This window comes from Mauremys mutica, chromosome 2 (assembly GCF_020497125.1).
Source record: "Mauremys mutica isolate MM-2020 ecotype Southern chromosome 2, ASM2049712v1, whole genome shotgun sequence".
NCBI lineage: Eukaryota > Metazoa > Chordata > Testudines > Geoemydidae > Mauremys > Mauremys mutica.
In genome coordinates this window covers 48,641,157-48,668,852 of record NC_059073.1, presented here as the reverse complement: position 1 = coordinate 48,668,852, position 27,696 = coordinate 48,641,157, and the positions used below count along the sequence as shown (strand labels likewise).

The window sequence follows — 27,696 nt, the reverse complement described above, 5'->3', positions numbered from 1 at the left end:
CTTTTACAGACATAAAAAGAGGGGGAACATAAGGTGGGAAAGAGTTAGATTTGGATCTAAAATATGGGCCAGCTGAAAGAGATGTTTGGTTTGGCAGTTGAAATATATAATTTGACGCTTGGCATTGTCATGGTCTTAGCTAACAACTCTGTCAAAGCAAATGTTCCCTTCTAGGAATAAGGAATACTGTAAGTTACCAGTGCCTAGATGGTGATTTTAGATTATAGTGAATAGAATCCTATTTTAATGTGCACACCACATTTATTAATAGAGTGGGCTTTATAAAATCACTCCGATAGGTATGTTTCAAATTAGACCCTACTCTGACATTAAAAAGGTGTTTGTCTTAGAACAATTCACTGTAAAATCTAATATTTTTTAGACCAAGAGCCTGTTACCACTGCATTACTCCAGTTGTGTGCCAATGTGTAACACCACTGATTTCATTGGCATCACAGTGGTATAAAAAAGAGAAATGCCATGGTGTATCAAGCCTCAAAGGGCACAGTAGTCCCACTGAAATCAACGGGACTACTCACAGTAATAAAGGTAAGCATGTGTGTACGTGTTTACAGGATTGGAGTCTTATATATTGGATACTATTTTCACCATTGTAAAGAATAATTTTTAAGTTGCAATATAATTTAATTGGCTGTAATAGCTTTTTTCCCCCATTTAAAACTAAAGAAAAGTGAGGTGTGGATGAAAGGGTAAAACCCTGGAGCAAAGCCCAAATGAGAGAGATTTTCTGAAAGAAAATTGTGTCAAAAAAGGCCTACTAAAGGCTACAGAAAAAGGAATCCTTGTCCCTAGCCAGTGCTCCAAAGTACTCTACACCTCATAGCCAGCTGCTGTTGAGTTGAGGGAAGAGTCAGTTAGCCCTGCTGCTCGTCTCTAACTTTGCTGATTCATGCTATGTGCCCACATCCCCTACTCATCTCCATTTTGCAGTGCTGAGTTGTACGGTGTCACCTCCTCTATGTCTGTGTGTTCTCTTGGGGCCTGGGTGTAGGATATGATGGCAGAGTGCCCCTCCACTACCTGAGCTTCTAGTGCTGCTGACATGTAGCAACTGATAGACTATTCTGTCACCTCATTAGGTTTTAACTTTTCTGACTAAACTGAATGGCTATTTCCATCAGCACAGGGCTCGGTGGAGATCTGGTTTAGCAATAAAGTGACTTTACACTGGGTCAGGGATAGGAATAGACCAGGGAACAAAGTGTTACACAAGGAGTCACACACTGTTTCTTGTTCTGAGAAGGGAGTAAGTTACTAAGTTTCCAATAGGACGTGGCCGCTAATAGCTTCTAAATGATCTTTGGATATTGCTACAGCAGGTTGCTCCTTCCTGAGATCGAGTCTGAAGTTCTAAGGGCCAAAGGCTTTGCTGACTTGCAACTTCAGAGACTCCCCGCACAGTCCACATGGTTGCTAAAGTATTTCAGTATAGAATCTGACCCCAAAGGAGAAGCATTTCTGTGTTGTAGTTTCTTTTTTTCTTCCCTCTGTAAATGTAAGGTGAGCTTTAGGAAAAGCATCCTAACAGTGTGATCTGTTATATTATGAAAGTCTCTCTCAAAGGAAGTGAGCGAAGTCCCATTGTTCAGCTAATTTTAAATGTCTCAAGCAAAGAATTGGAGAACATATTGCAATGGAAAATTCTACATTGACAAGCACTGAGCAGATGAGCTAAATGGGTGACCTAATAGGTAACTGCACATCCACCCACCTACCTCACAAATAGTGTGTGTCTCATCTCTGCCTCCTTCCTAGATCATTGCCCCAGATGGTAGGTTGGCCATAGTGTTGAGGTCAAGCTGGAGCGTCGGAGGAAGGATTGTCAGGGCAGGACAAGGGGACGTTTCCCAAAGAGGTGTGTGCACATTCACTCTCCATTTGGAATTCCTCGGCATTGGCTAGTAGAGCTGACAGGAGGACAATTCCATTTCCAGGCAAGATTTAAGATTTGAAAAATTTGTTTTTGTTCTGCATTAGAATGAAAACAAAACCTTCTGAATGTTTTCACAAAAACCTACACGTGTAGGCTGGTGGTTAAGGCCCTGTTCTGGGAGACCAAACTCACTGTTTAGAGCAGAGTTTTTCATCCCAGATCACTCCAAACAGGTAGAGTAAAGACTTAAACCCCCGTCTTTCGAGGCTAATACCCTAACCAACAGGCTACAGAGTCTCTCTCTTTGCTCAGCCTAAACCCGGACCCAGGAATGTTTTGGCTTTGACAAAACAGTCTATTTGGGTGAAAATGTTCAAACCAGCTCTACTGGTTAGCAACAAAGAAATACAAAGTGAGGGCCCAAGAGAAGAAAATTGGACTTGTGATTAAGGAAGGGACTCAGATAATGTCGATTCAAATCCCAATGCTGCTACAGACTTTCCTGTGTGACCATGGAAAAGCAACATAGTTTCAGTTATCCTGGTGTGAAATGTAGATTCCTTTCTTGCATTCTTTGTCTATTTAGACTGCAAAGTCCTTGAGTCCTCTCAGAACCTAACACAATGGAGCCTTAATCTCCATCGTGGACTTTAGGCACTACTGTAATCCAAATAAATAATAAGAAGAATCCTGCCTGCTTCATGTGAGTAGCCCCACTGAAATCAATGAGATGACTCAAATAAAGTAAACAGTGGTTGGTCCTAAAATCAGAATTCAAAACCCAGTGCTTTCCCACTGATTTCAATGCAGAATGTCTTCCTTCCTCTCCTAATTTCTCTTTCTTCCAACCTATTATCAGGAAATGGCAGCCTCCATGCAGTAAGTTTTACTTCTTTTTAAAAAATCAGAAATAAAAACTGACTTAAAAATTAATTATTGTCAATTTCTATTGCTTTCAGTAAAAGTCTAGATAATTCTGAAGTGTTGAAACAGTTTTTCTGTACTTGTAACTTTCATTTTCTTGAAAGGTCTATTATTTAAGAAAGCACCTATCTCATTTGTATTCCTTTTCTCAATAGGCACCTTAACATTTATTAACTGTGTCAACGTAAAGTGGGGAACCAGAGTACAAGATCTGTTCACATATGCAAAAGTTATGGCCCTTATCATGATCATCTCGGTGGGTCTTTATAAAATTAGTAAAGGTAAGAATATATTTCATTTTAGACATTTTTTAAAAAAAACTGAACAGTATCTGAGAGTCAAAATCTATACAGTAGTATCAGAATCCACACTTTAATATAAAATGTTATGCACTGGGAAATAGCTGTTAATCTCCTGAAAAAGAGGTGACAGCTATATTGCTCTGTAGGACGCTTTAAGCTCCATCTACACTGCGATAAAAGACCCACAGCACCTGGGCTCACAGGGCTTGGTCTGCAGGGCTATAAAATTTCAATGTAGACATTTGGGTCACCAAAATGTAAAGCCGGGGTTCAAACTCAGGTTCAAGGCTAGCCCCCTTCCATCTACACACAAATCACGCTAACCCAGGCTCAGACCCAGTGACTCAATAGATTGCAATATGGGGCCAAATATTTTCACGAGAACAGGACAAGTTTTCAGAGCCAGCAAATCTGAACCCTAGTCTTCATACAACCTTGAAACCACACTTTAGCCTAAATTGCCTTGGTCTACCCTTGGTCCATTTTTAGTTGTAGAGGATGAATAGGGATTACAACATGGTTATAATCTAATACATTATTCTGCTTTCTAGAGCATATTTGTTGGCTGTCAATGGTTCCAGATCAAATTTTCCTCAGGTTCCAACTACTAGATTTTTTTAAAATAAATGCCAGCTCTGCAAACTTAACCTGGGATATGAAATGCAAACTACGTGCTTTCTGGCTTGTGCATCATCAGCAGAATTGCTAACTAAATTCCATTTGCAGAATCTTTATTGCTAGTGATGATGTGTGAATCAGAAAGAGGATTGCTCAAATTTCAGATCCCAGGTTCATTTTGCAGACTTGCTCTCACACAGATAAAACTCTGCAATGCTAACAAATGTAAAAAAAAATAGTAAAAAATTATTTTTGTCAGAAAAGTAAGCAGCCATAAATGTGTCAATATTAGGGCTGTCAAGTGATTTAAAAAATTAATCGCAATTAATCGTGTGATTAATCTCACTTTTAAACAATAATAGAATACCATTTATTTAAATATTTTGGATGTTTTCTACATTTTCCAAATATATTTATTTCAATTACAGCACAGAATACAAAGTGTATAGTGCTCACTTTATATTTATTTTTTATTACAAGTATTTGCACTGTAAAAAAACCAAAAGAAATAGTATTTTTCAATTCACCTAATACAAGTACTGTAGTGCAGTCTCTTTATTATGAAAGTTGAACTTACAAATCTAGAATTGTGTACAAAAAATACATTAAAAAATAAAACAATGTAAAATTTTAGTGTCTGCAAGTTCACTCAGTCCTACTTCTTGTTCAGCCAATCACTCAGACAAATAAGTTTGTTTACATTTTCAGGAGTTAATGCTGTCTGCTTCTTTTTTACAATGTCACCTGAAAGTGAGAACAGGCATTCTCATAGCACTGTTGTAGCCAGAGTCACAAGATAGTTACATGCCAGATGCGCTAAAAATTCATATGTCCCTTCATGTTTCCACCACCATTCCAGGGGACATGCATCCATGCTGATGATGGGTTCTGCTCAATAACAATCCAAAGCAGTGCAGACTGACATGTGTTCACTTTCATTATCTGAGTCAGATGCCACCAGCAGAAGGTTGGTTTTCTTTTTCGGTGGTTCGGGTTCTGTAGTTTCCGCATCGGAATGTTTCTCTTCTAACACTTCTGAAAGAATGCTCCACACCTCATCCCTCTGATTTTGGAAGGCACTTCACATTCTTAAACCTTGGATCAAGTGTTGTAGCTATCTTTAGAAATCTCACACTGGTACCTTCTTTTGTCAAATCTGCAGTGAAAGTGTTCTTAAAATGAACGACAGGTGCTGGGTTATCATCCAAGACTGCTATAACATTAAATATATGGCGGGATGCAGGTAAAAAAGCAGGGAGCATACAGTTCTCCCCCAAGGAGTTCAGTCACAAATTTAATTAATGCATTCTTTTTTTAGCATTATATTATTAACAAGCATAATCAGCATGGAAGCATGTTCTCTGGAATGGTGACCGAAGCATGAAGGGGCATATGAATGTTTAGCATATCTGGCACATAAATACCTTGCAGTGCTGGCTACAAAAGTGCCATGTGAATGTCTGTTCTCACTTTCAAGTGACATTGTAAATAAGAAGCAGGCAACATTATCTCCTGTAAATGTAAACACACTTGTTTGTCTTAGAGATTGGCTGAACAAGAAGTAGGACTGAGTGGACTTGTAGGCTCTGAAGTTTTACATTGTTTTGTTTTTGAGTGCAATTATGTAACAAAAAAATCTACATTTGTAAGTTGCACTTTCACGACAAAGAGAGTGAACTACAGTACTTGTATGAGGTGAATTGAAAAATACTATTTCTTTTATCATTTTTACAATGCAAATATTTGTAATAAAAATAATATACACTTTGATTTCAATTACAACACAGAATACAATATATATGAAAATGTAGAAAAACATCCAAAATATTTAATAAATTTCAATTGGTATTCTATTGTTTAACAGTGCAATTAAAACGGCAATTAATTGTGATTCATTTTTTTGAGTTAATTGTGTGAGTTAACTGTGATTAATCGACAGCCCTAGTCAATACGTACAGGGAGCAGTCCTGTGGCATATGTAGGGACCATTTTATGTGGTCACTTTTTTTACCATAATGTAGATAGGACTGAGGAGTTTCAGTTTAATAGAAGAGAAAATGTTATTGGACCGAGGCCTATAATAAAGACAGGGTTTAGGATATTTTATTATCTGTATTCTGGGAGAACCAGGGTCCAACCAGGATTATAAACTCCATTGTGCTCATCACCGTATTACCACATACCTCTTGAAGAGCTAGCACTCTAAAAGACAAGACAGACTAATAGAAATAGATAAGCAACAAATAAGTAATTTGTTGTCCCTGTTCAGAAATAAGCTACACTGGCACAAACACTTTTATACCGATATTACTGTCTCCATGCTCAGGGAGCTGAACTATTTATACCGGCACAGGAAAAGTAGTATAGCTTTTGTGTGTAAACAGGCCTTAGTAGGTCAGAATATGTGAGATGTCTCTGACCTGTCAGCTCTGATCAGAAGCAAACTGCTGAACATAGCTCTAAGGACAAGGAGTGAGAATGGGGGAGGAGAATATTGCTGACAGTCATTCTCTGCTATATTTTCTAATCTGGCTAGGAAAACAGAGATGGAAGGGTAGCAAATGTTATTGTTGTGAATGAAGAATGCTAAGAGCGTTCAGTGGGAGTCAAGTCATCTGATAAGCCAGGGATCGGCAACCTTTGGCAAATGGCCCATCAGGGAAATCCACTGGCGGGCCAGGATGGTTTACCTGCAGCGTCTGCAGGTTTGGCCGATCGCAGCTCCCACTGGCTGCGGTTCACCGTTCCAGGCCAATGGGGGCTGTGGGAAGCAGCGGCCAGCACATCCCTCAGCCCATGCTGCTTCCCACAGCCCCCATTGGCCTGGAACGGCGAACCGTGGCCAGTGGAAGCTGCAATCGGCCAAACCTGCGGATGCTGTAGGTAAATAAACCATCCCGGTCTGCCAGTAGATTTCCCTGATGGGCCGCATGCCAAAGGTTGCCGATCCTTGTGATAAGCCCTAGTCTACGCTATGAACTTATGTCTGTATAACTACGTTGCTCAGGGGTATGGAAAATCTACACACCTGAGTGATGCTTTATAGTGACCAAACTCCCAGTGTAGACAGCACGGCGTCGATGGGAGAGCTTCTCCTGTCGACATAGCTACCGCCTCTCAGGGAGGTGGATTACCTACACCAACAGGAGACACTGTCCATCTTCACTAATCGCTACAGCTGCTGCAGTGTTGTAAGTGTAGACAAGCCCTAAACTAGTAGGGGATGAGCATAACCTAATCTATATTATATCTAAATAGATTCAGGTTATTCAAATGGGGAAGCAAAAGGAAGTTGGGGAGAACAATGAAGGAAACTCAGAGGAATTTGTGATCAGGTCAACATTCTTTCACTCAGCAGTTATTTTACTGAGAACAGTTATGTTTTTCCCTAGCTTCCGTATTCCTGATATAGTCAAATGTGTTTATTTTTTGGACATCATGAATGTTTATGATTTTGAAACCATGCTGTTTTTAGAAGGTAAATTTCTTGGCCCTGTCACTCTGTTTTGATACCACTAAAGTCAGAGGTGTCTCTCTGTCAGCACAGATCCCCCATCTGCAGTCCCTCTCCATGGAGTGTAGATGGATCCTATGATTTAACCCCACCTATCCCAATTCTAACAGTAACTGTATATGAGATTTTGTTACAAAGGTGAAACAGTAGTAGCTGCAAACTTTACGCTGTCAGTCTCCATAGCTTACTGCTTGTGTGTAACCCATGAATTCCACATATTTAACTACCTTCTTAGTGTCCAGGGTGACTTTATAAAGAAGGCTTCCCTTTGCTCCTAACTGAGTAAAGTGTCTGAATGCTCGTCTCACCCATAATACATAATTCCATTTCTATTCATAAGTGATTTTTCAATTTCCTTCTGCATATTTGGTAATTTTAAGTTTTTCCTCCACTTCCACTTTTCCTGGGTATTTGAGGTAAACATTTTTATTCAAACCAGTTTCTTTAGCATGCTAATGAAAACCTGGACCCCAGGAGTTTTTCCCCTGCTGGATGCTTAGATAAATCTACAAAGATATCTGTAGATAATTAAAATTACATCATATCAGATTTCACATTAATAAATGCATTACAGAAATTAACTTTTAAAAATGATATTATGCTTTTATATAGCAATTTTATCCATAGAATTCAAAGTGCTTTAAAAAAGAAAGTAACTATAATTATCCCCATTTTATAGATGGGGAAATTGAGGCCCAGATGTGACATGACGTGAGTCGCACAGCAAGTCAGAGAAGGGGCCAGGAATAGAACTGTAGCCTCCTGATTCCCATCCAATCCACTGGTGACACTCTCCTATATATTTTAAAAAGGTTTTATTATGGTCTGAGAACAGTAGCTTTTGTTTTATTTTGTTTAGCTGAAGTGTATATACTTAAAGTAGATAGCATAGAAAAACATTTAAACATAACCTATAACTGCTTTATAATATTTACATAGGAGAAACAGAAAATCTTAAAGCTCCATTTGAAGGTTCAACAACTGATGTAGGATGTATAGCACTTGCCCTGTATTCAGCCCTCTTTTCCTACTCTGGATGGGATACCCTGAATTATGTCACTGAGGAGATGAGGAATCCTGAAAGGTTTGTGCATACTCTCAAATCCCCCAAAGAGTGTTACAAAGATTATGAAACCATGACAAGATAAATTGTTCAATAACTCAATGGATGAGTTCAGTGTGTATTTTGTGGGGTGGAGGTCCTAATTTTGAAATTAATCAAACTACTATTGTCATAGGTCTCACCCCCACTTGGAGCTGTTGGGTTCCAAAATGGGGACCTGCACTGGTTTCCCTCTAAACTAAAAATCCTAGTTTAGATCTGGTAAAAGCTGCCACCACCCAATCAGGTACGTGGATTGGGACACAGTCCTTCCCCAAAATCCTTGGGGATCCCAAGAGCCCCAAATCCATGGAGTTCTTACACCCAGGAGAAATAAACCATTCTCCCCTGCTTCCTCCCCCCTCCCTTTTTCTAGGAGAGATACCGGGATCCACTACAGAGGGATGCTTCCCTCCTCCCCTTTCTCTGAGAATCCACCCAAGGAAAGGTCAACCAAGTTCTTAACAGAAAAGATTTATTAAAGAATAAAAAGAAAGTAACTTGTCTCTGTAACCCAAGATGCAAAAATTACAGGGTCTAAACTTATCAATCTCTGGAGAGAATCCCCCCTCCTTTCTTTCTCAGTAAAAGCAAAGTAACAGCAAACAGAAATAAAGAATTTCCTTCAGCAACCACACAATTGCAAATGTAGAAATCAAATTATAAGACTAATCCGCCTTTCTAATTAATACTCACTATTGAATAGTAGGAACTACTCCAGGAGAACTTGGAGACATGTCTGGCCTCTCTTAGATCCAAAAAGAGAACTCTAACAAAGAACACAGACAAAGGCTTCCCTCCACAGAGATTTGAAATTATCTTGTCTCTGATTGGTCCTCTGGTCAGGTGGTTATCAGGTACTGCATGTTAACCCTTTACAGGTAAAAGAGACCTTAACCCTTAACTATCTGTTTATGACAACTATCTATAAAAAAATTCTTAGCTTTTGAAAAGACCTACTAAGCACCATACCACTATGTGATTTCCCTTCATCTCTTCAGATGTATTATATCAAAAAGTCAATAGCTCCATATGTGACATTATTTTCTTTACTTTTTAGGATGGGATTTTCAAAGGCACCTAAGGAATTAGGGCACCCAGCTTCCACTGAAAATGAATAAGATCTGGGTGCCTAATTTCCACAGGCCCTTTGAAATTCCCACTTTTTTTTGGTCAGCCAGTGCTGTATTTTACTTTTGAGGAAATGAGCCAAAATCAATTGTAATAATAAACGGGGGCAACAAAAGAGTTATACTAGTGTTCTGGAAACATTCATTTCCAAGGCCTGGTCTACGCCTAAAGGTTAAAAGGTTCAAATTCTTAGGGGTAATATTCGATACTAGATTACTTTGGAAAGTGTAGACATAGCCTAAATCAGCATGGAAAGGCACATACATTGACAGCAGCCAAATTTAAGTGAAGACACTTCCGCAGCTAGGTTGGCAGCTTATATCAACCTGTGGAGCAAGCCTGAATATGTTTCCCACACCTGCAGAAAAGTTCTGTGTAAGCACGAAAGCTTGTCCCCCTCACCAACAAAAGCTGGGCCAATGAAAGATATTACCTCACCCACTTGTATTTGGGAGGAGCATTTCTCATTTTAATATGATGCAATACCATTTTCTCTCTCTCTTTGTAGGAATCTACCCCTCTCAATTGCAATTTCAATGCCTATTGTGACCATTATTTACTTGCTGACTAACATAGCATACTATGTAGTTTTGGACATGCCAGCTCTCCTAACAAGTGATGCAGTGGCAGTGGTAAGTTGTGTGCAGTTTATTAAGGCAAATGTTTATAATATGTATAATGCTGTGGAAGATTCTCATTTGGTCCCCTATACAGATTTCTTACCCTGTCAATTAAGGTGTTTCATGTGTGTGTGTTTAATAGCTATAACTACTTGTTCCTGTGTAATAACACCAGTACACTGTGATGACTCAGACATAGTGCATATCTCTTTGTGAACTGATGCTTGTTAAACCATTTTATAATCTCTGTAAATCCTGATCCTAACAATGACCTAGCTGTAGCGGTTGTTTTAAATAAACCAATTTTACTATAGTTCTACTTCATGATGTCGGAGAAAAACTCAGTTCTCGCTTTTTTGTTTGGGTGCAGCAAAATCAAATACTTTATTATTTCTCCAGTAATTACAATGGAGGGAGAAAGTGCCATAGGACACAGGGTCGCCCCAGTCCTGGACAGGTCTCTCAACTGGTAAACAATTACAGCAAGCCTTTATACTTTTGTTACAGACAATAACTAGCAATAATACAGACAATAGAGAGCAACAACTACATTTTGTTTATACATAAGCCATTCTGCTATCTTGTTTGTCTCACTCCTAAGAAAAGCAAGCCTGCATATTTGGTTATCAGTTACAAGGTCGTAATAACGTTGTACACAGTTCTTTCCCTATGTCTCACGCTATCCTTGCTTCTAGAAGTCTCACGTCATTAGGGTTACAGCTGGGCTAACTCTTGCTAACTGACTGACATGTATTAAGATCCCCTTCAAATCCTTATTAATTCTTTCCCTGCTTCCACAATGATGTCCAATATTGTCACTGAACACTCTACACTGACAGAAATAGTTTTGAGACAAATTGTTGCTAAGCGCTGCTCAAACTTTTATTAGCATTTCACACCCCCAAAATACAAACAAATATAGCCAACATATTATACACTATGGAAAGTCTATAGTTATTAACACACAATTCAACAATTGATTTATACATCCTAATCTGCATGAAAATCACTGTTTCAAATCCAATTCACAGAAATTAACAAAAATCCAATTTTGTTTTAATGCAAATGTAGGATTTATCTTAGCATTGATCAGCCTTTCAAAACTCCCATCACCCACTCAGCAGGAGCAGTTTTCATTATCATCATGGTAAAGAATGGGCTAGGAGACTCTGTGCTTGGATGGATAAATTTTCCTGACAGTTTTGCAAGGCTGTCATTGCATATTTAATGTAATTAGCCTCATGCTCTTTCTTTTCTATTGCAGACATTTGGTAATGAAACCCTTGGTTATGCTAAGTGGATAATTCCTATTGCAGTGGCCATGTCCTGTTATGGTGGATTAAACTCATCAACTATTGCAGCTTCCAGGTATGAAACATCAGACACATAAAAGGCAGGCAGTACTCAAAGGGCAATCAATAGCACTTTGTAGTAAGTGGCATCATTTAACAATACATTGCAGTGGGACCTGCTGAAGTTAAGAATCTGTGACTATCTCCATTTCAGGTGTTTAGTATTGTAGGATAAAAGTAATGCACTCTATAATCTTAAGGATGCAGTCTAAAGGTAGCAGTAGAATGTTAACAGGAGTGACTGTTGAGTTTCTTTCTATCACTTTGGTCTAACTTGACTGGCAGACTTGCTACAAGAAATTTAGGGTAAAGATGGGGCAGGTCTAGGGAGGGAGGGTGTAAGACTCCCATGCATGGCTGACACCAGTTGCATTCCTGGTGCACAAAGAATGTTCCCTATTAGTGCCAACTGGGGAGTGAACCATCCCATAAGAAATGAGGAATGGTAGGGAGAAGGCCTTGTAAAATTGTCCTTCTGTGTATACTGCCCCTTCTAGTTAGTGACACAGCAGATTCACTACCCCTCCGTGGTGGGGTCCTTTGGGAAGCATTGTATGAGGTACACTCATGTCTTGGCATAATGTTTCCAGGTGCCCTGGCTGCAGCAGAACAGCTCAGCACAGCCTCCTTTGCCAAGCAGTAATTAGCTGCCATAGCGTGGCCCTATGATTGTAAGCCGCTCAGGGCATGCGCCTCTCTTCTTTTATTTATATGTAAAGTCTGGTGCAAATCTCTGTGGCTCAGAGAGCTTGTGGGGTAAAATCTGAATAAATAAATCAAAGGTCTCTGAGCACACCTCCAGATTCCAGTGAGAAATAGCATGACTGAGTAGAGGTGTTATTTTAGAGTCAATTAATAGTCCAAATTTATTTGCATTACATTGAAGAACATTTGTATTCTTCCTTTTTCATCTGTCAAAGACATTTGTCATGCTGGATATTGCTATATTGTGATATTTGAAACTGATCCAATAATAGTTCCTGCTGATAATTCATAAATAATAAACAGTATTGGAACTGCTTTAAACAGAAAAACAAGGACCACCTAAGGAAAAAAAATTCCTTTCAGTCAAACCAGAATTGAACTTTCATAGATATCTACCATCAATCTCATAAATTTGACACGGATCCTATTCAACAGAATTGAAATTCTGCTAATGTTGCCATGTGCATGAATACATTAGAAGTACCAAACCTGAAGGAATGCCACAATCCAAGGATATAGGGACATCATTTAGCACCATCTTTGTCCAATAATATCATGTAGTTCCATGGTCATCTTTCTGTAATGCCAAAGCAAAATAATTCAGAATATGCAAATTTAGTGTGGAGATATCATTCATTTGTGGGGAGCAGCACTGCCCTTGGCCTAACAGATGTGGTGAATTTGCTGTATATAGCTGCAAGTTAATCTGAATCTAAATTAAGTTTTTAATATTTTGGATTAATAACTATTAGCGTTGAAATAAATATTTAATGCTTTATAGCTAAGTATTTAGCATAATTGCATATTGTCTGTGGACAGGTGTATACTTGAGACACTTGGAAAAAACCAAAACACTTAAAACCAAGATGCAGCTATAATACTGTAGGTCTTATCTTCTGTGTCTACAGCTATAAATATGAAAGAACCAAATTCAGGAGACAGTCCAGAACATTCCAATGCTGTTTGTTTGAAACTTATATTCTCCCTCCCACTGCTATTCACAGTGCATTATTTAGTTAATTAGTTAGTTAGTTAAACATTGTGCTAGTGACTAGAGGCAAACCAGGTCAAAGCCCCTTTGTGCTAGGGCTGTGCCAACATATAGTAAATGACTATCCCTGTCCCAAAGAGCTTACAATCTAAAGGACTGCATGGAGCTTGTTCACCTATGCAAAGGTGCAGATATGGCTCCCCTCTAAAAAGAAAGCATGCTCAGCACAGAGGATTGGACTGGACTATATACTTTTTTGCTGTCAAATTGCCCCTCTCTAAGCATTGTGGTGGCTTTTGATAGTCCCGGTAGGACTTTTGACATTATATGAGCAAATAGTATTCAGTATATTTCAGGCTACAGGAAGTTCTTTCAAGAATATTTAATGCAATGTGCAATGTTTCTACAATAATCATATGCTTGCAGTGAAGTACTATTTTCAGTAGCACAGATTTTATTATAGGAACTCTCAAACGAAGGACTACTTAAAATGGGGCGAGTGCAGTCTTCTGAGTACCTAGCAGTCTGATCTACATTTGTCACATTAAGTCAAATCATTCCTTACTGATGGAGACTTTTTGTGCCCTGGCATGTACACTAGCACTGTCTATTATCCAGTGAAAGGCAAAGGTGGACAAAAGAATGGTACTTACAACAAAAAAGCATTTTTCTCCGTAAACGTTTACTACAACAACAAATATAATTGGTTCTGCCTTTGTGGAAAAGCAGAAGGACTCTGCTTGGCTAATTAGACTTTTTTCTTTCCTTTTGTGTTAGGCTTTTTTATGTTGGAGCCAGAGAAGGACACCTTCCTGACAGTTTGAGTTTGATTCATATAAAGTGTTTCACACCAATCCCTGCTCTTTTCTTTAATGTAAGTAACAGTACTTCTTCACTTCTTTCCTCCCTATTTTAGGAATCTGCAAATGGTAATGTATTATGAATCCCCTTTACACTCAATTTCTCCAGGCCTGTCTGCACTGGGGAAGTTTCCCCAAAAGGGCTAGTTGAACTAAATTGTTTTTTAAAACAGTTGGAGCCACACGGCCTGATTCTCATTTACACTAAGGCCACCCAGGCAGGGCCGGCTCCAGACCCCAGTGCGCCAAGCAGGCGTGTGGGGCGGCATTGTCCCGGGAGGGCGGCATTTGGCTCTGGCGGACCTTCCGCAGTCATGCCTGCAGGAGGTCCACCGGAGCCCCGGGACGAGCGGACCTCCCGCAGGCATGACTGCGGAGGGTCCACTCTTCCCGCGGCTCCGCTTGAGCTCCCGCAGGCATGACTGCGGCGGCTGCGCTGGTCCCGCGGCTTGGACGGAGCTCCCGCAGGCATGCCTGCGGATGCTCCACTGGAGCCGCGGGACCAGCGCATCCGCCGCAGACACTTCTGTCCCGGCCACGGGACCGGGGAAGGGCGGCGAGCGCGCCGCCCTGCTTGGGGCGGTGTAATTTCTAGAGCCGCCCCTGCACCCAGGTAAAGTGATCTTAGTGTGAATGAGAAGCAGGCCCAGAGGGTAGGGTTAATCAGCCCAAACTAGTTATAAAATCACCAGTAGGGGTTTATGGGATATTGCAACAAAAATTCTCAGTTTAGCCAGGATTTAACATTAATTAGTCTCTGTGTTCTGATCTAGGTTAGAAAAAAGAGAAGGTTTAAAATGCATAACCACGGAGTTTACAGCAGCACAGCTGTACCAATGCAGCTGCTAGTGCAGACACTCTATGCCGACACGAGAGATCTTTCCCATCAACTTAATTACTCCAGTCCCCGCAAGCAGTGGTAGCTATGTTGACGAGAGAAACTCTTCCGCCGACATAGCACTGTCCACACCAGTGCTTAGGTCGGTGTTACTTACACCACTGAGGGAGGTGGCTTATTCACACCCCTGACTAAACTGATACCGACGTAAGATGTAGTGCATACATAGCCTAAGCAGGGGCGGCTCTAGGAATTTGGCTGCCTCAAGCAGGGTGGCACGCTGCAGGGGGTGCGCTGCCGGTCGCCGGTCCCGCGGCTCTGGGGGACCTGTTGCAGACATGCCTGTGGAGGGTGCGCTGGTCCCGCGGCTCCAGTGGAGCATCCGCAGGCATGCCTGCGGGAGGTCCACCCGAGCCGCGGGACCAGCACACCCTCCGCAGTCATGCCTGCGGGAGGTCCGCTGGTCCCGCGGCTCCAGTGGAGCATCCGCAGGCATGACTGCAGAACGTCCGCCGGAGCTGCCTGCCGCCCTGCCGGCAAAATGCCACCCCAAGCGCGCGCTTGGCACGCTGGGGTCTGGAGCCGGCCCTGAGCCTAAGTCTTTGTGTGGGTTTCCATATTCACAAAGCCGCATACTGAAATTCTCAGGTGAATACCACACACTAAAAAGAGAATTAGTTTAGTTGGTTTTGGGTAAGAGGAAGATTGACTCACAATGAAATACTACCAGCTTCCCAATGAAGAATGCTTTATGTAGTCATGTGCTAAAGTATATAAGAATGTTAAAACAATATATACACACATTTGTCACAGCACTTAAAATACTTGAATCTAAGTATTTAAAATTGGGTTCCTAAAGTTAGACTTTTACATCCATATTTACTTTGTTCTCTAATTGCACAAAGGAATCTTCTTTGTGATGGGCACTTATAGGTATTTTTTAAATCTTATTTACAAATTAAAATGAGATATTATGGAGTGAGAGTGACGTTTCATTGTAAATGAGATTGTGGGACACAGGGACAGGGAGCTGTAAAATACAAAATTAGAACAAATGATTGCAAGTATTAATCCAGAAATCAAATAGATTAAAGTGAAGGGGGAAAATCCATCATAAAGCATTATTAAACTATTCATTTCACTTGGTGAAATTCTATAGCCTGTTTTGCCTTAATGTAGGAATCTAGGAATGAGTCATTTGAGTCTGAATATTCCCACTAGTGGGAATTACACGTGTATCAGTGGGAAGGGTTTGTTCTCTTAACATCTGAACAGAATTCCCATTTATCAGAATAGAAGTTTTCTGTGTTTATTGAGGGAAGAATGCACTCCTTCAGTTGTGCTCTTTAATAAATCAGTGGTTAAGATTCAGAGATTTCAGGGCTCATTCACATATGGACTCAGTTCTGCAGTCTTTGGGGCCAAATACCATAATTCTCATTGAAGTCCAATTGTTTGTAGAAAGCTCAAAAAGAGGAACATTCTATTACAATTCTAGAGGGAGAAATCTTTGCTTAATTGTTCTCAGTGCACAGGAATACAATGTACTGTACAGTGTTTGTTTGAAGGCAGATATTTAAAAGTTAAAATCTTGTATTGTGTTGTCCAGGGGACTTGTCCAGTATTGTCCAGTGGATTGTGAGCTAGGAGCACCTCAGTTCTAATTATGGGTCTGATATTGATTCTTCTTCTAGCTTTGGGCAAGTCACTTGAACATCTCTGCCTCTGTTTCCTCCTCTGTAAAGGAGGAAAACCATACATATTTGCCTACCTTACCAGAGAGATGTGAAGACTGATTAATATTTGTAAAGTGCTTTGAATACAAAATAATTATATAAATATTTTGTTGTTATTGTTACTATTAAATTTAAGGGCCTGCATCCCTAGAAGCTCATGTCATAACTCCCATTGACTTCAGTGGGACAAGATCAAGCCCTACATCAGTAAAGTACATTAGATAAAATGAGTAGTTTGAAAAGTTGACAAATCTAGCAGTCCATAGAAAAAAGAAAGAAAGAAAGAATGAGTGATGACATTGAACCCTGTGGTAAGTAATCACCCAGAGGACTGACTACGTTTTTTCATAAAGGTCGCCTTACAGTTTACTTGAACAATTCCATGACAAAGCTCCTGGGACTCTTAAATGCTGAATATAAATAGGCTAGTATGGGATGGTTCAGCTTGTGCGACTTGTCGTTCACAGATACTGTTTGCCGCAGATCAAATTTCCAAATTCAAAACAAATGGGGAATATCGAGCTGGTTGAAATTTTTCAAAATTAAAAAGGAGATGGGAGGAAATATCCCTTTTTGACATCTCTAATTTCATGAGCATGTGAGGTGTCTTCCTTAGCCCCACACAGAGCTTTAGTGACAATGCAGTCGCTGCTGTAGAAGAGGATTTGGCTGTGACTAGGACTAAACATAGGCAGTTCCTGGTAATGTTAGTGAGTTGCTCACCTGGTAAAGGTAAGTTTGCATTTGAAAATTTTGGGGGATACTTTAAGGTAGTCCCTTAGTCAGATGTTTCCTTGTAAAATGTGGACACTAACCAGGGCTGGCTCTACTGTTTTTGCTGCCCCAAGCAGCGCGCCGAATTGCCGCCGCAGACAGCAGGGGTAGTCCGTGTGCCGTTAGGGCGGCATGCGTGTTTCCACGACGGCGGCAATTCAGGGGCAGCTTCAGCCAGAAGACAGAAGCCACCGAATTGCCACCACGGGCAGCTGAACATAGAAGCTGCTGCCAAATTGGTGCCCCTGCGGAAACGCACGTGCTGCCCTAATGGCACATGGACGGCCCCCGCCTTCCATGGCGGCAATTCGGCACCCCTTGCAGATTGCCGCCCCAAGCACCTGCTTGGAACGCTGGTGCCTGGAGCCAGCCCTGTGACTAACACAGATTTTACTGGATAGAAGAAGCATGTTACTATGCCAGTGACTTTCTCTGATATTTATGTCTTAATAAGAGTTAGGTTTTTTGTTTCATAACTCCATGTTGTGTTTTCTTCTTGGTCCTGTACTGAAGTTGTCATAGTCTTGGATTTGTGACATCAGCCAGTTAACATGGAAATGATTGTGATGTTACAAATTCATCATTATGACATCATTGCATGATGAGGAGAAGAAAAATAGGATTCAAGGGAGAGAATTTCTCTTTAAATATTAATAGATTTGAAAACAAATGAAAGGTAAATTACTTAATGTTTTAGTCAAATATATATATTGTCTGCAGAACTGCATCCTCTCTTGGTTCACCAAGAGATTTGGTGACCTTTAGGGTACACTTAAAGCCCAGACTATTCCTCGGAGAAGCATTCATTAAGGGGAGCAAGGAGCATGACAGAGAGATATTGTAGGAAGTTGTATAGGCCTGAGTACCCTATTTTAATATGCTCTTAAAATATATCCAGGGCCAGTAGCACCGACTGTTACTGCGGTTGCCTAACGGTCCCCATTATGAGGCTCTGGTTAGTGTTGCTTATAACTTTGCCAAAATTTAACCATTTGGGTTGAAATTTTACATGCCAGATGTCTGCCTCAGGCATCAATATTTTGGAAAATTTCCATCAAAACAGTCCAGCAATTTCTGAGATTGAGGCTAAGGAATGATAATGTTTTGCCCAATTTAAAAAATCCTGGTGCCTTTTTAAAACTTTTATTTTGAACAGCTCTAGTGCTCGCGTGCTTTGGAGCAATTAAATGAAATTTGGTAGAGGAGTGGCCTTTGTGTCAGGGATGTGCCTTTTGCTGACCATGTGAAAATCTGCCCAAATTTGGCCAAGATATAAGCCTTTTCAGAGTCTCCATTAATACATGCTTAGAGAGACAGCTCCTACTGTTAGTCAGACTGACCATCCCCATAGAGCAATTGACCATGCTTCCACCAGCCCAGAGCAACAGGGATGAAGCAGAACTTTCCCTGTAGTGGCTGCTCCCGGCTGTTTTGGGCTGTGGCTGGGCTGGGCACTAGAACAGAGAGCAGGGAGTGTCTTTCTTATGTTTGTAGGGTACATGTACACAGGGATAAAAGACCCATGGCATGGCTGTGGCTGTCTGGTCAGCTGACCTGGGCTTGTGGGACTCAGACTGTGGGGCTAAAAAACAAAATTGCTGCATAGATGTTCAGGGTCAGGCTGGAGCCTGAGCTCCAGGACACTCCACTCTTGCAGCCCGAGGCCAAGCATCTTTTATCCCAGTGTAGACATTGCCTCAAAGACACCCCACCTCCCCACCCTGCTGGCACCCAGGCAGAATGGAGGTATAAGCTTCCAGACTCAAATGCAGAGAGGACAAGGAGTGGGCCTGTGAGCAGGGCAGGTGGGGGAAAGGAATAGATTGGATAAGGAGTCTGATGAGACTGGGACTGGAGAGTGGAGGAGGGGAGAGGGAAGAGAAAATAGGATTAGCTAGGCCAGGAGACTTGGACTGTGAGCCAGTGGGGTGGGGAGGCTGGAGCCAAGGAGAGACTGGGACGAGAAGTCTGAGGCGTGGAGACTGGGACTTGGTAGGCAAAGAGAAGGAGCGAAAGACAAGGATTGGAATAGGTACAGATTGGAGGGGCTGGGGAAACAGGAGTCAAGCTTGGCGGTGCAGGAGAGGGCAGGCAGAAGGCTCTGTGACCACTAGAGAACACTCCCTTCCATCACCTAGAATGGAACCCAAGATTCCTGAGTCTCGCCATTCCTCTGCTGTCAGCATATCTGTAAAATCCACTGGCAAAGTGGATGTCTCATCCCCCTCTAGTGCTGGTCTACAGAGCAGATGGCAAACTACTGTTGCTACCAGTTACTTTGCTAGTTCAAGTGGCAGAGGTCTGTGAAATGGGTCCAAAGGTTCCAATGTGGCTGATGAACCATGTGGGTGTCAGTATAATGCCACATGATGGAATTTTTTTTCAGTTTTCTTCTTTAAAAATGAGGAAATTAGACACAAAGTACATCAAAAGAACATTATTAAGGTTGCATAGTCAAGCATTCAAAAGCTAGGGCAAGCCAGAAAAACTGCCTGTGCCCCTTTGTATGCATTACGATACAGTCTTTAATTGCATGATCACATACTATTTTTAACTACTGGACTACTACCTCATTCAGTGCCCACAGTGGATCTGTTCTGGGGATAGATCAGGGCTGTGTTCTGAATGAGGTGGTTGTTTGTTGGGCCCTTGCCTAATTTAGAAGTTGGAAGGGGAGTTGTGAATGAGCCGGGGGATTTCAGGAAGAGAACAGATGGCCTCATGGTTAAGGCAGCTGAATGTCACCCTGGAGAACTGGATTCTATCCCTGCCTGTGCCAGAGTTTTCACTGTGATGCTAGGCAAGTCCCTAAACCACACTTCCCACAGGTGGTCACTAATTATCTGTTCTTCTTGCTCTGTGTTCCTGACTTGAGACCCTGGATCTGATTTGCAGGAGTGTTGAGCACTCACCGCTGCAACTGAAGTCAATGAGAGCTGTGCTTTATAGAGAGCGCTATATAATGTTCAGAACTCTGACAACACAGGTTCTAGGTGTCTCAAGTTAGACACCACATAGGTGGAAATTTTTGGACCTTATTTCCTCTATGCCTCAGTTTCCCATATGTAAAATTGGGATCAGGGCCGGCTCTAACTTTTTTGCTGCCCCAAGCAAAAAAGAAGAGCACCGCCCGCCATACCCCCCTGCGAGCACCACGCTGCCTGAAGCCCTGCCCCCGAGCGCCACGCTGCCCAAAGCCCAACCCCCCGAGCACCACCCGAAGCCCCGCCCCCCTCAGAGCACTGCGCCAACGCCCCACCCTCCCTGAGCACCGTGCTGCGCCCCCCCCTCTGAGTGCCGCGCTGCCCCAAGCCCCCGCCCCCCTCCGAGTGCCGCGCCAGCCCCCGCTCCCCCAGCGCCACACCAAGCCCCGCACCACCCAAGCACCGCACCGCCTGAAGCCCAGCCCCTCCGAGCGCTCCGCCACTGAAACAAAAAAAACCCTCCAGTGCTGCCTCGACGAACCAAAAAAAACCAAAAACCGAGCGCCGACCTGCCCCAAGGTGCCGCCCCAAGCACGTGCTTGGTCGGCTGGTGCCTGGAGCCGGCCCTGATGGGGATATGACACCCTCACCTCCCATGGGTGTTGTGATGATAAACTAATGTTTGTGAAGCAATCAGATACTATGCTAATGAGCACCATAGACAAGCCCATGAGGTTCTGTCTTCAGACCAGGATTTGACTGGTGTGAGGTAAAAACGGCATGGGGCCACACATTGCGCAGTGAGGAGAAAACAAAATATAGAACAGCTGCCCATTCCCTGAGCACTGTCCACCAGTGCACTTACAGATTTCTTAGCGATTCTGAGAACACAGCTCACAGTGATTTCGGTTGGAACTTAGGAGCTCGGCACCACTAAAATCAGGCCTTTGATATATAGTACTTAATATATAGTATGTTTTTGTTTCATAAGAAAACTATTCTGTTACTTAAAAAGGCTTCCCCCCCCCCTTTTATGTCTGTAGGGTTTAATGACTTTGCTCTACCTCCTTGTGGAAGATGTCTTTCTCCTCATTAATTACTACAGCTTCAACTACTGGCTGTATGTTGGGCTGTCTGTTGCAGGATTAATATACCTGAGACGTACTCAGCCTGATAGGCCACGGCCTATTAAAGTAAGTACATTACAGAAGGAAATAAAATGTAATATACAGTCAATGCATCTGTTTGTATATACATTACAGTATTGGCAGGGCCAGCTCCAGCTTTTTTGCCGTCCCAAGTGGCAGAAAAAAAAATAAAAAAGCCGATTGACTACAAGTGGAGCGATTGAGTTGCTGCCAAAGTGCCGCCGAAGAAGAAGAGAGGGACCCAAAGGACCCGCCGCCGAATTGCCACCGCAGGCCAAGATGTGCTGCCCCAGTAACGTATAGAGTGCCGCCCCTTGCTATTGGCTGCCCCAGGCACCTGCTTCCTTCGCTGGTGCCTGGAGCCAGCCCTGAGTATTGGTACTAAGGATGTGTCAGAACTTCCCTTATATGCTACTCTTTTAGCCACGAAAGTCCTTTTAACACACACTGTCACAAGTTAAGGAGCCAAATGTATCCCAGCTCTCAGAAGGATATCTATTATGGCATTTTTGTTATATATAGTATGAAAATTGACATTTATTGATTTTTGTGACTCATTTTTGCTTCTGTTCAACTTAAAACCCTCTTCGTTCTTAAAATGAAATTGTCTAGGCTCCTTAGTCCATAGTGTGTAGCTGGATAGGCCCTTATTTTTGTTTAGTCATTTTTTCTCATAGTGGATCTTTACATTGCCATAGTTACAGGGTGCCTAGGGCTCTGGCACAGTTTGGTATTCAGGTGTGATTACACCTCTTATAGTTTGGGAAATTCTGAGCTGCCAGACAATAGTTCCACCTCTCCTTTGTTTGTAGGACTAGTACCTTACTTCCTCTTCCCTTCATCCATATATATTTTGCCATCCAAGACACACATGGTAGTGGGAGAGTGACGTGTATTAATGCTACTTGGGTCCTCCAAGAAATGATACCCTATACACACTTCAAGAATAAAGGAGTGTTACCCAGTAACATTCAGTCAGCCAAGTGAATTTAAAATATAAATTAATACCCCTTCATGAGCTTTTCCAAAGACCTTTTTATTTTTGACTCTGTCTTGTCACAGTCTCCTGCACCATCCTTACCAGCATCGGTTTTTGTTTGTGTGTTATTAAAGAGCGAAATGTTTTGATTCCTATCCAGCATCTACCACAAAAATAGAACTCCTGTGTACAATCAGCATTGAAGTACATTCTCTAAAGCCAGTAAACTTTCTAATTCTCCAAAGCTAATCAATTTTTTTTTAATTTCAAGTTTGACAAGATCTTTCATTCACATTTTGAATGTAAAAAGACCACAAAAAACCCACATCACAACAACCAACAAGGGAAATTTTGCTCAATCTTTTTCCTGTTTTTTGACCAGCCAGTTCCGCTTTCTGTTGGACATCAGACCGATGAAACACAAGCTGTTCAGGGGTCTGCTGCAGCCCACAAATCTTGAAGTTGTAAAAATGAACTATTGGATTCCGCGCTTTACCATATGCAGCCCTGCTTGACAACAAATAGCCTTGATAAAACTTACTGTCTTCACACTTCATTTACAAACTCTCCAGATAATAGGCAGAAGAGAGGAGAGAGGGTGAAATCCTGGCCTTATTAAAATCAATGGGAATTTTGCCATAGACTTCAGTACACCCAAGATTGCACCTAGAGAGTTTATATAAGCTGTCTGTGGGTGCCAATTTATGAATTTCTATTACTCTTTGCCTGCTTAGCTGACCTCACATTTTTACATGGAGTTTTGTGCACACACAGTGGATTGTTTTCCTTAATTTATATTTTACTTACATAAAAATAATATTTATACAAAAACTCTTTCTCTGTTATAAGTTACAGCTAGCTCTTAAAATGTCATGACATTTTGAAAGGCCATTCTTGAGAACAGTGGCTAGGTATCAAAGTGTGGTTCTACTTTAAGAAATGAATCTGTAAAAAAGTTTATTATGGGCTTCCCTACTTGTTTTCCAATTATTTCCATATCAGATTTGCTGATTTTACAAGTAAAATGGTGTGTTTCTAACTGCCATCTCTGCACACTTAGCTAGACTCTTGAAAGTCAAGCTGGGTTCATTCAATTTCTGACATACAAATGATAAAAATTCTGCACTAGAAGCTTAGCGAAAAAATTCCCTACATGGTAGTGGTCAGCTTCAGTGCTTTGCTCTTATTGCATTTGTGGATCTCCCATAAGTGTCAGTTGGAGCTGAGTTTGTGCAGTCCTGGAAACAGGATGGACAGATACAGACACACACATGTATTTACACCTGGGGGGCAGAGGGAAATCCCCCAGTTCTCCTCCAGACTCTTCAAGTCATTTATAATGCCCTTCCCCCCACTTTGTAGCATATGAAGGGTCCTCAAGTTATACCAGAAAAGAGACAAAAGAAAGGTTCTTTCCAGTGAAGGGAAAGGTGGCCTGTCTCTCAGGCCATCTTTCTAGATTCAGCTCTTTGGACTTGGCCTATTAATAGGTCTATGGTCTTTTATTAGGATCTAACTCCAGCCTCTCATCTTGAGGCATCTTGCTTCACAGCTGGTCAATATGGCGTTAACGACAGTGTTTCCCTCTTGGCTGATGTGTCTCTGTTGTCAGCAGTCTCTGAGGTGAAGCAACCCACCTCTTCTTCACCACTCCTTTCTGTAGCAGCTTTCCCTATTTTAGCTCCTCTCCCTCGTCCAGGCAGAGCAAGCCTTACAGGCAGGCCTCATTAGTGCTTCACTTTGTAAGGCCTCACATTTTTCAACAGTATGTTTCATTGTTTCTTTTAATTCATGTTGATCTTTTTGTATCTGCAGCTCAGCCTCTTCTTTCCTGTAGTATACTGTTTATGTTCCATTTTCCTGGTCATGGTTCCTCTCTACAGCGATACAATCAATACCCTCATTGGAATTGGCATAGCCCTCTCTGGAATTCCTGCATATTATTTGGGAGTTTATTTACCATCTGAAAAGAAACCTAAATGTCTTCAGTGGCTCTCTGGTAAGCAATGTAGTTTTACATTAGTATGTGATTATGTACACCTCTACACGCAGGCACCTGTAAATATAAATTGTGAGAACCTTCTCAGAAAACATAAAAAAAAATAGCTATTTTTTCTGGATTTTTTGTAAAATTTGTTCCCTCAGAAATTTTTAATGTATAATACAGTACATGTCTAGGAAGATTTGCTGTGTTTTGTTATATGTTTTAGAGGAAAAAATAACCTGAACTACGCAACTTTACAGAATTTTCCTGCATGTAGATTCAGTAAAAATATTACAGTACATCAGGGTGACCAGATGTCCCGATTGTATAGGGACAGTCCCGATATTGGGGCTTTTTTTTAATATGGGCTCCTATTACCGCACCCCCATCCCGATTTTTCACACTTGCAGTCTGGTCACCCTACAGTACATTAATTATAATGACTTAACTATAAGTCATTATGGAGGAATAATTTACATTGGCTCTGTCAAAAGTCCTCCTAGTGTTGAAGACTGAAGAAGAGCTCTGTGTAATCTCAAAAGCTTGTGTCTCCCACCAACAGAAGTTGGTCCAACAAGATATTACCTCACCCAACTTGTTTCTCTAAAGACTAAACTCACTCATTTTTGGTCTGGAGGACTGAAAGTACCACATCACTGTATTGTTTCGCTGACTGACCAATTAGTGTAGTGTCTGAGTTAGAGGAGACCACCTATTTTGGTACTCAGTTTAAATGTGAATTCTGCTATAATGTTGGATATTTGAGATTGGTAAGGGGCTAACATTTGCATTGGGGAAAAAATTGGTGGTCCTGTAGGGCTGTACACATGCTTATTTCTGGATGCTCTCTTCCAAAAACAATTGAAAAAGTGGATGTGTTTGTGTGTAGGATGGGACAGATGCCATAACTTGTATAAATAAACTGATGTGAGCTGATGTAAACATCAGCAGAAAGTTTTCTAAATTATTAAATCATTAATTTAGTGGACTCAGGTTCAGAAACTAGTAGCTGCAGAGGATTATGCATCTCTCTGCTACTGACTCACAGGCTAGTCTTGAAAGGCTCAATCCTGAGCAACTTGTTCAGTTTGATCCCAGCTCTTACACATTTCCATCAGTGAAGGGCTGATTAAAAATTAAGAATTTCAAAGCTGGGCTTTGATGTCTCTGTGAATGATTTACTTGTTGGAAACATGGATTTAATCCCCCTCACAGAGATGTTGCAAAGCTTAAGTAAAGTTTGCAAAGTGCTTTGAGATCCTTGGATGCAAAGTTTATAAAAGACCAAAGTTCTATTGTAACTTTGTCTCATCTATGTGTTTTTTTTATTTTGCAGCCACAACCACAAAATATGTTCAGATGTTGTTCTACTGTTGTCTGACAGACTTGGACACTGAAGTGGATCAGACAGAAGCTAAAGCCGAATAGGGTTGTCTGGACATTTGCATACTTGAAGCATTTTTAGTGTCTGAAATTCTTTGTGTAGGGTTGGTTGCACGAAAGTACCAACAATTACACTGTGCATCAGTTTGATGTTAATTATTTTTGTGCTTATTTTATTAGCCCCTTCACTGCCAAGGGTATTTACCAATCCCTGTTCTACAGGATTTTTTTCTAATTTTGTTTATTAATGCTGATTGATGAGCTGGTGATTGGGAAGTGCTTTGAAAATATAAAGCACTGTATGAATAAGCTCTTCATGCAGGGCCGCTCAGAGTGGGGAGCAAGTGGGGCAATTTGCCCCGGGCTCCGCAGGGGCCCCCACGAGAGTTTTTTGGGGCCCCTGGAGCAGGGTCCTTCACTTGCTCTGGGGGCCCCGGAAAACTCTCGCGGGGCCCAGGCCCCGGGAGCATCTTCAGCAGCAATTCGGCAGCAGGGGGTCCTTCCGCTCCGGGACCCGCCGCCGAAGTGCCAGTTCTTCGGCAGCAATTCGGCAGCGGGGGACCCCCACCACAGAAAACTCCAGGCCCCCTGAACCCTTGGGCGGCCCTGTCTTCATGTTACATAAGTGTTAGTTTTTGCAAGCCTTTTGGAATAAATCTAGCCAGTGCAAAGCAGAATCTTGAGAAATGAAAGAATACAATGCAAATCAGCCACTTATTAGATTCACATTTCTAAAGATACAGAGGGAGAAGAAAGTCACAATATAAATTTAAGAATTGTATTGCAATTAGAAAATGTGTTTCTCAGCAAAAAGGTTTAAGTAGGCAAGCAAACATTTTCAAGGTACAAATGCATCACTAGAACAAAAAAAAATCTAATCCATCTTCCCCTAAGCAGATCCCAGCAGACACATTTAATTCAGTTACAAGAAAAATAAAAGCTCTGTGCTAAACCTTATGTGAGGACATACAACAATTGTCATCTTTTTGCAGTAGAGGCATTTCAGATGACAAATTAGTTCACATAGTTGTTGTCACAGGTATGCTAGATCTCTTGCAGATCAGCTTGCCGTGGAATAGGATAAAAAGGCTGCAAGTTCTACTTCCGTATATGTGCATTCAGGGGTAAGCACATCACCTTTCTATAGTGGGCCTGTGTTCGCCTACAAACATCAAAAATTGTGGCCTCATAAACCATAGTAGATATCCTGACTGACTTTCATTTAGGAAGGAACTAAGCATCTATCTCCTGAAAACGTAGAAGAGAAAATAAACATCCAGAAAGAACTATCTGGGACTTAGGCCCCAGAGGCAATTCCTCTAGCCTTTCTTGATATACACGATACTTTGTCATCCTGTAGGATGTGTTACACTTACTTTCCATAATGCTACTGGAATATATATAATATTCTGTCTGTAGTGTCATCAGTGCTCCTTTCAGTAGCTCCAATTAATCTAAGACGTCTGATCCTAAACTGATCTCTTGCTTTTAGCTTGCGGGGGGGTACTACATTATCCTTCATTATCGCCTACTTGGAGAGAGCTGTGGGGAGGGGGGGCAATAGGATTGTAATGGGGCAGGGTTACTCACAGCAGGTGCCACCTCTTTGTGGCTGCCCTGGGGGGATCAGCTCTCACCCCGTCTGGCATCCTCTTCTGTCATCATTTACATACCCTGCCATCTCTCTCTCCCTGCAATTCAGGATGCTCTCTCTTCCTGACTTGGCCCTCCAGCCATGTCACTATAGTCCTTTCACCCTTCCAGGGACGAAAGACCCACTGGATGACAGTTCTATGTAGTCTTCTGCTCCAGTGCCTGGCCTGGGCTGGGCCACTTCCCCAGTGGCTAGGGTGACCGGATAGCAAGTGTGAAAAATCAGGATGGGGATGGGGGATAGTAGGCACCTATATAAGAAAA

At 41.7% G+C, this 27,696-nt stretch overlaps 1 protein-coding gene across 1 annotated transcript in view; it reads left to right on the top strand.

Annotated features, from left to right (window-relative positions):
- The window catches only part of LOC123364254 (Y+L amino acid transporter 2-like), a 37,091-nt gene extending 11,042 nt beyond the window's left edge, over nt 1-26,049 (top strand). Inside the window, exons 4-11 of the mRNA XM_045006199.1 lie at nt 2,974-3,099; nt 8,192-8,336; nt 9,994-10,117; nt 11,370-11,473; nt 13,931-14,027; nt 21,329-21,478; nt 24,228-24,411; nt 25,733-26,049. Coding sequence (XP_044862134.1) covers nt 2,974-3,099; nt 8,192-8,336; nt 9,994-10,117; nt 11,370-11,473; nt 13,931-14,027; nt 21,329-21,478; nt 24,228-24,411; nt 25,733-25,824 — 1,022 coding nt within the window. The 3' untranslated portion in view covers nt 25,825-26,049. The remainder of the gene's footprint in view (nt 1-2,973; nt 3,100-8,191; nt 8,337-9,993; nt 10,118-11,369; nt 11,474-13,930; nt 14,028-21,328; nt 21,479-24,227; nt 24,412-25,732) is intronic.
- The last annotated feature ends 1,647 nt before the right edge of the window (nt 26,050-27,696 follow it).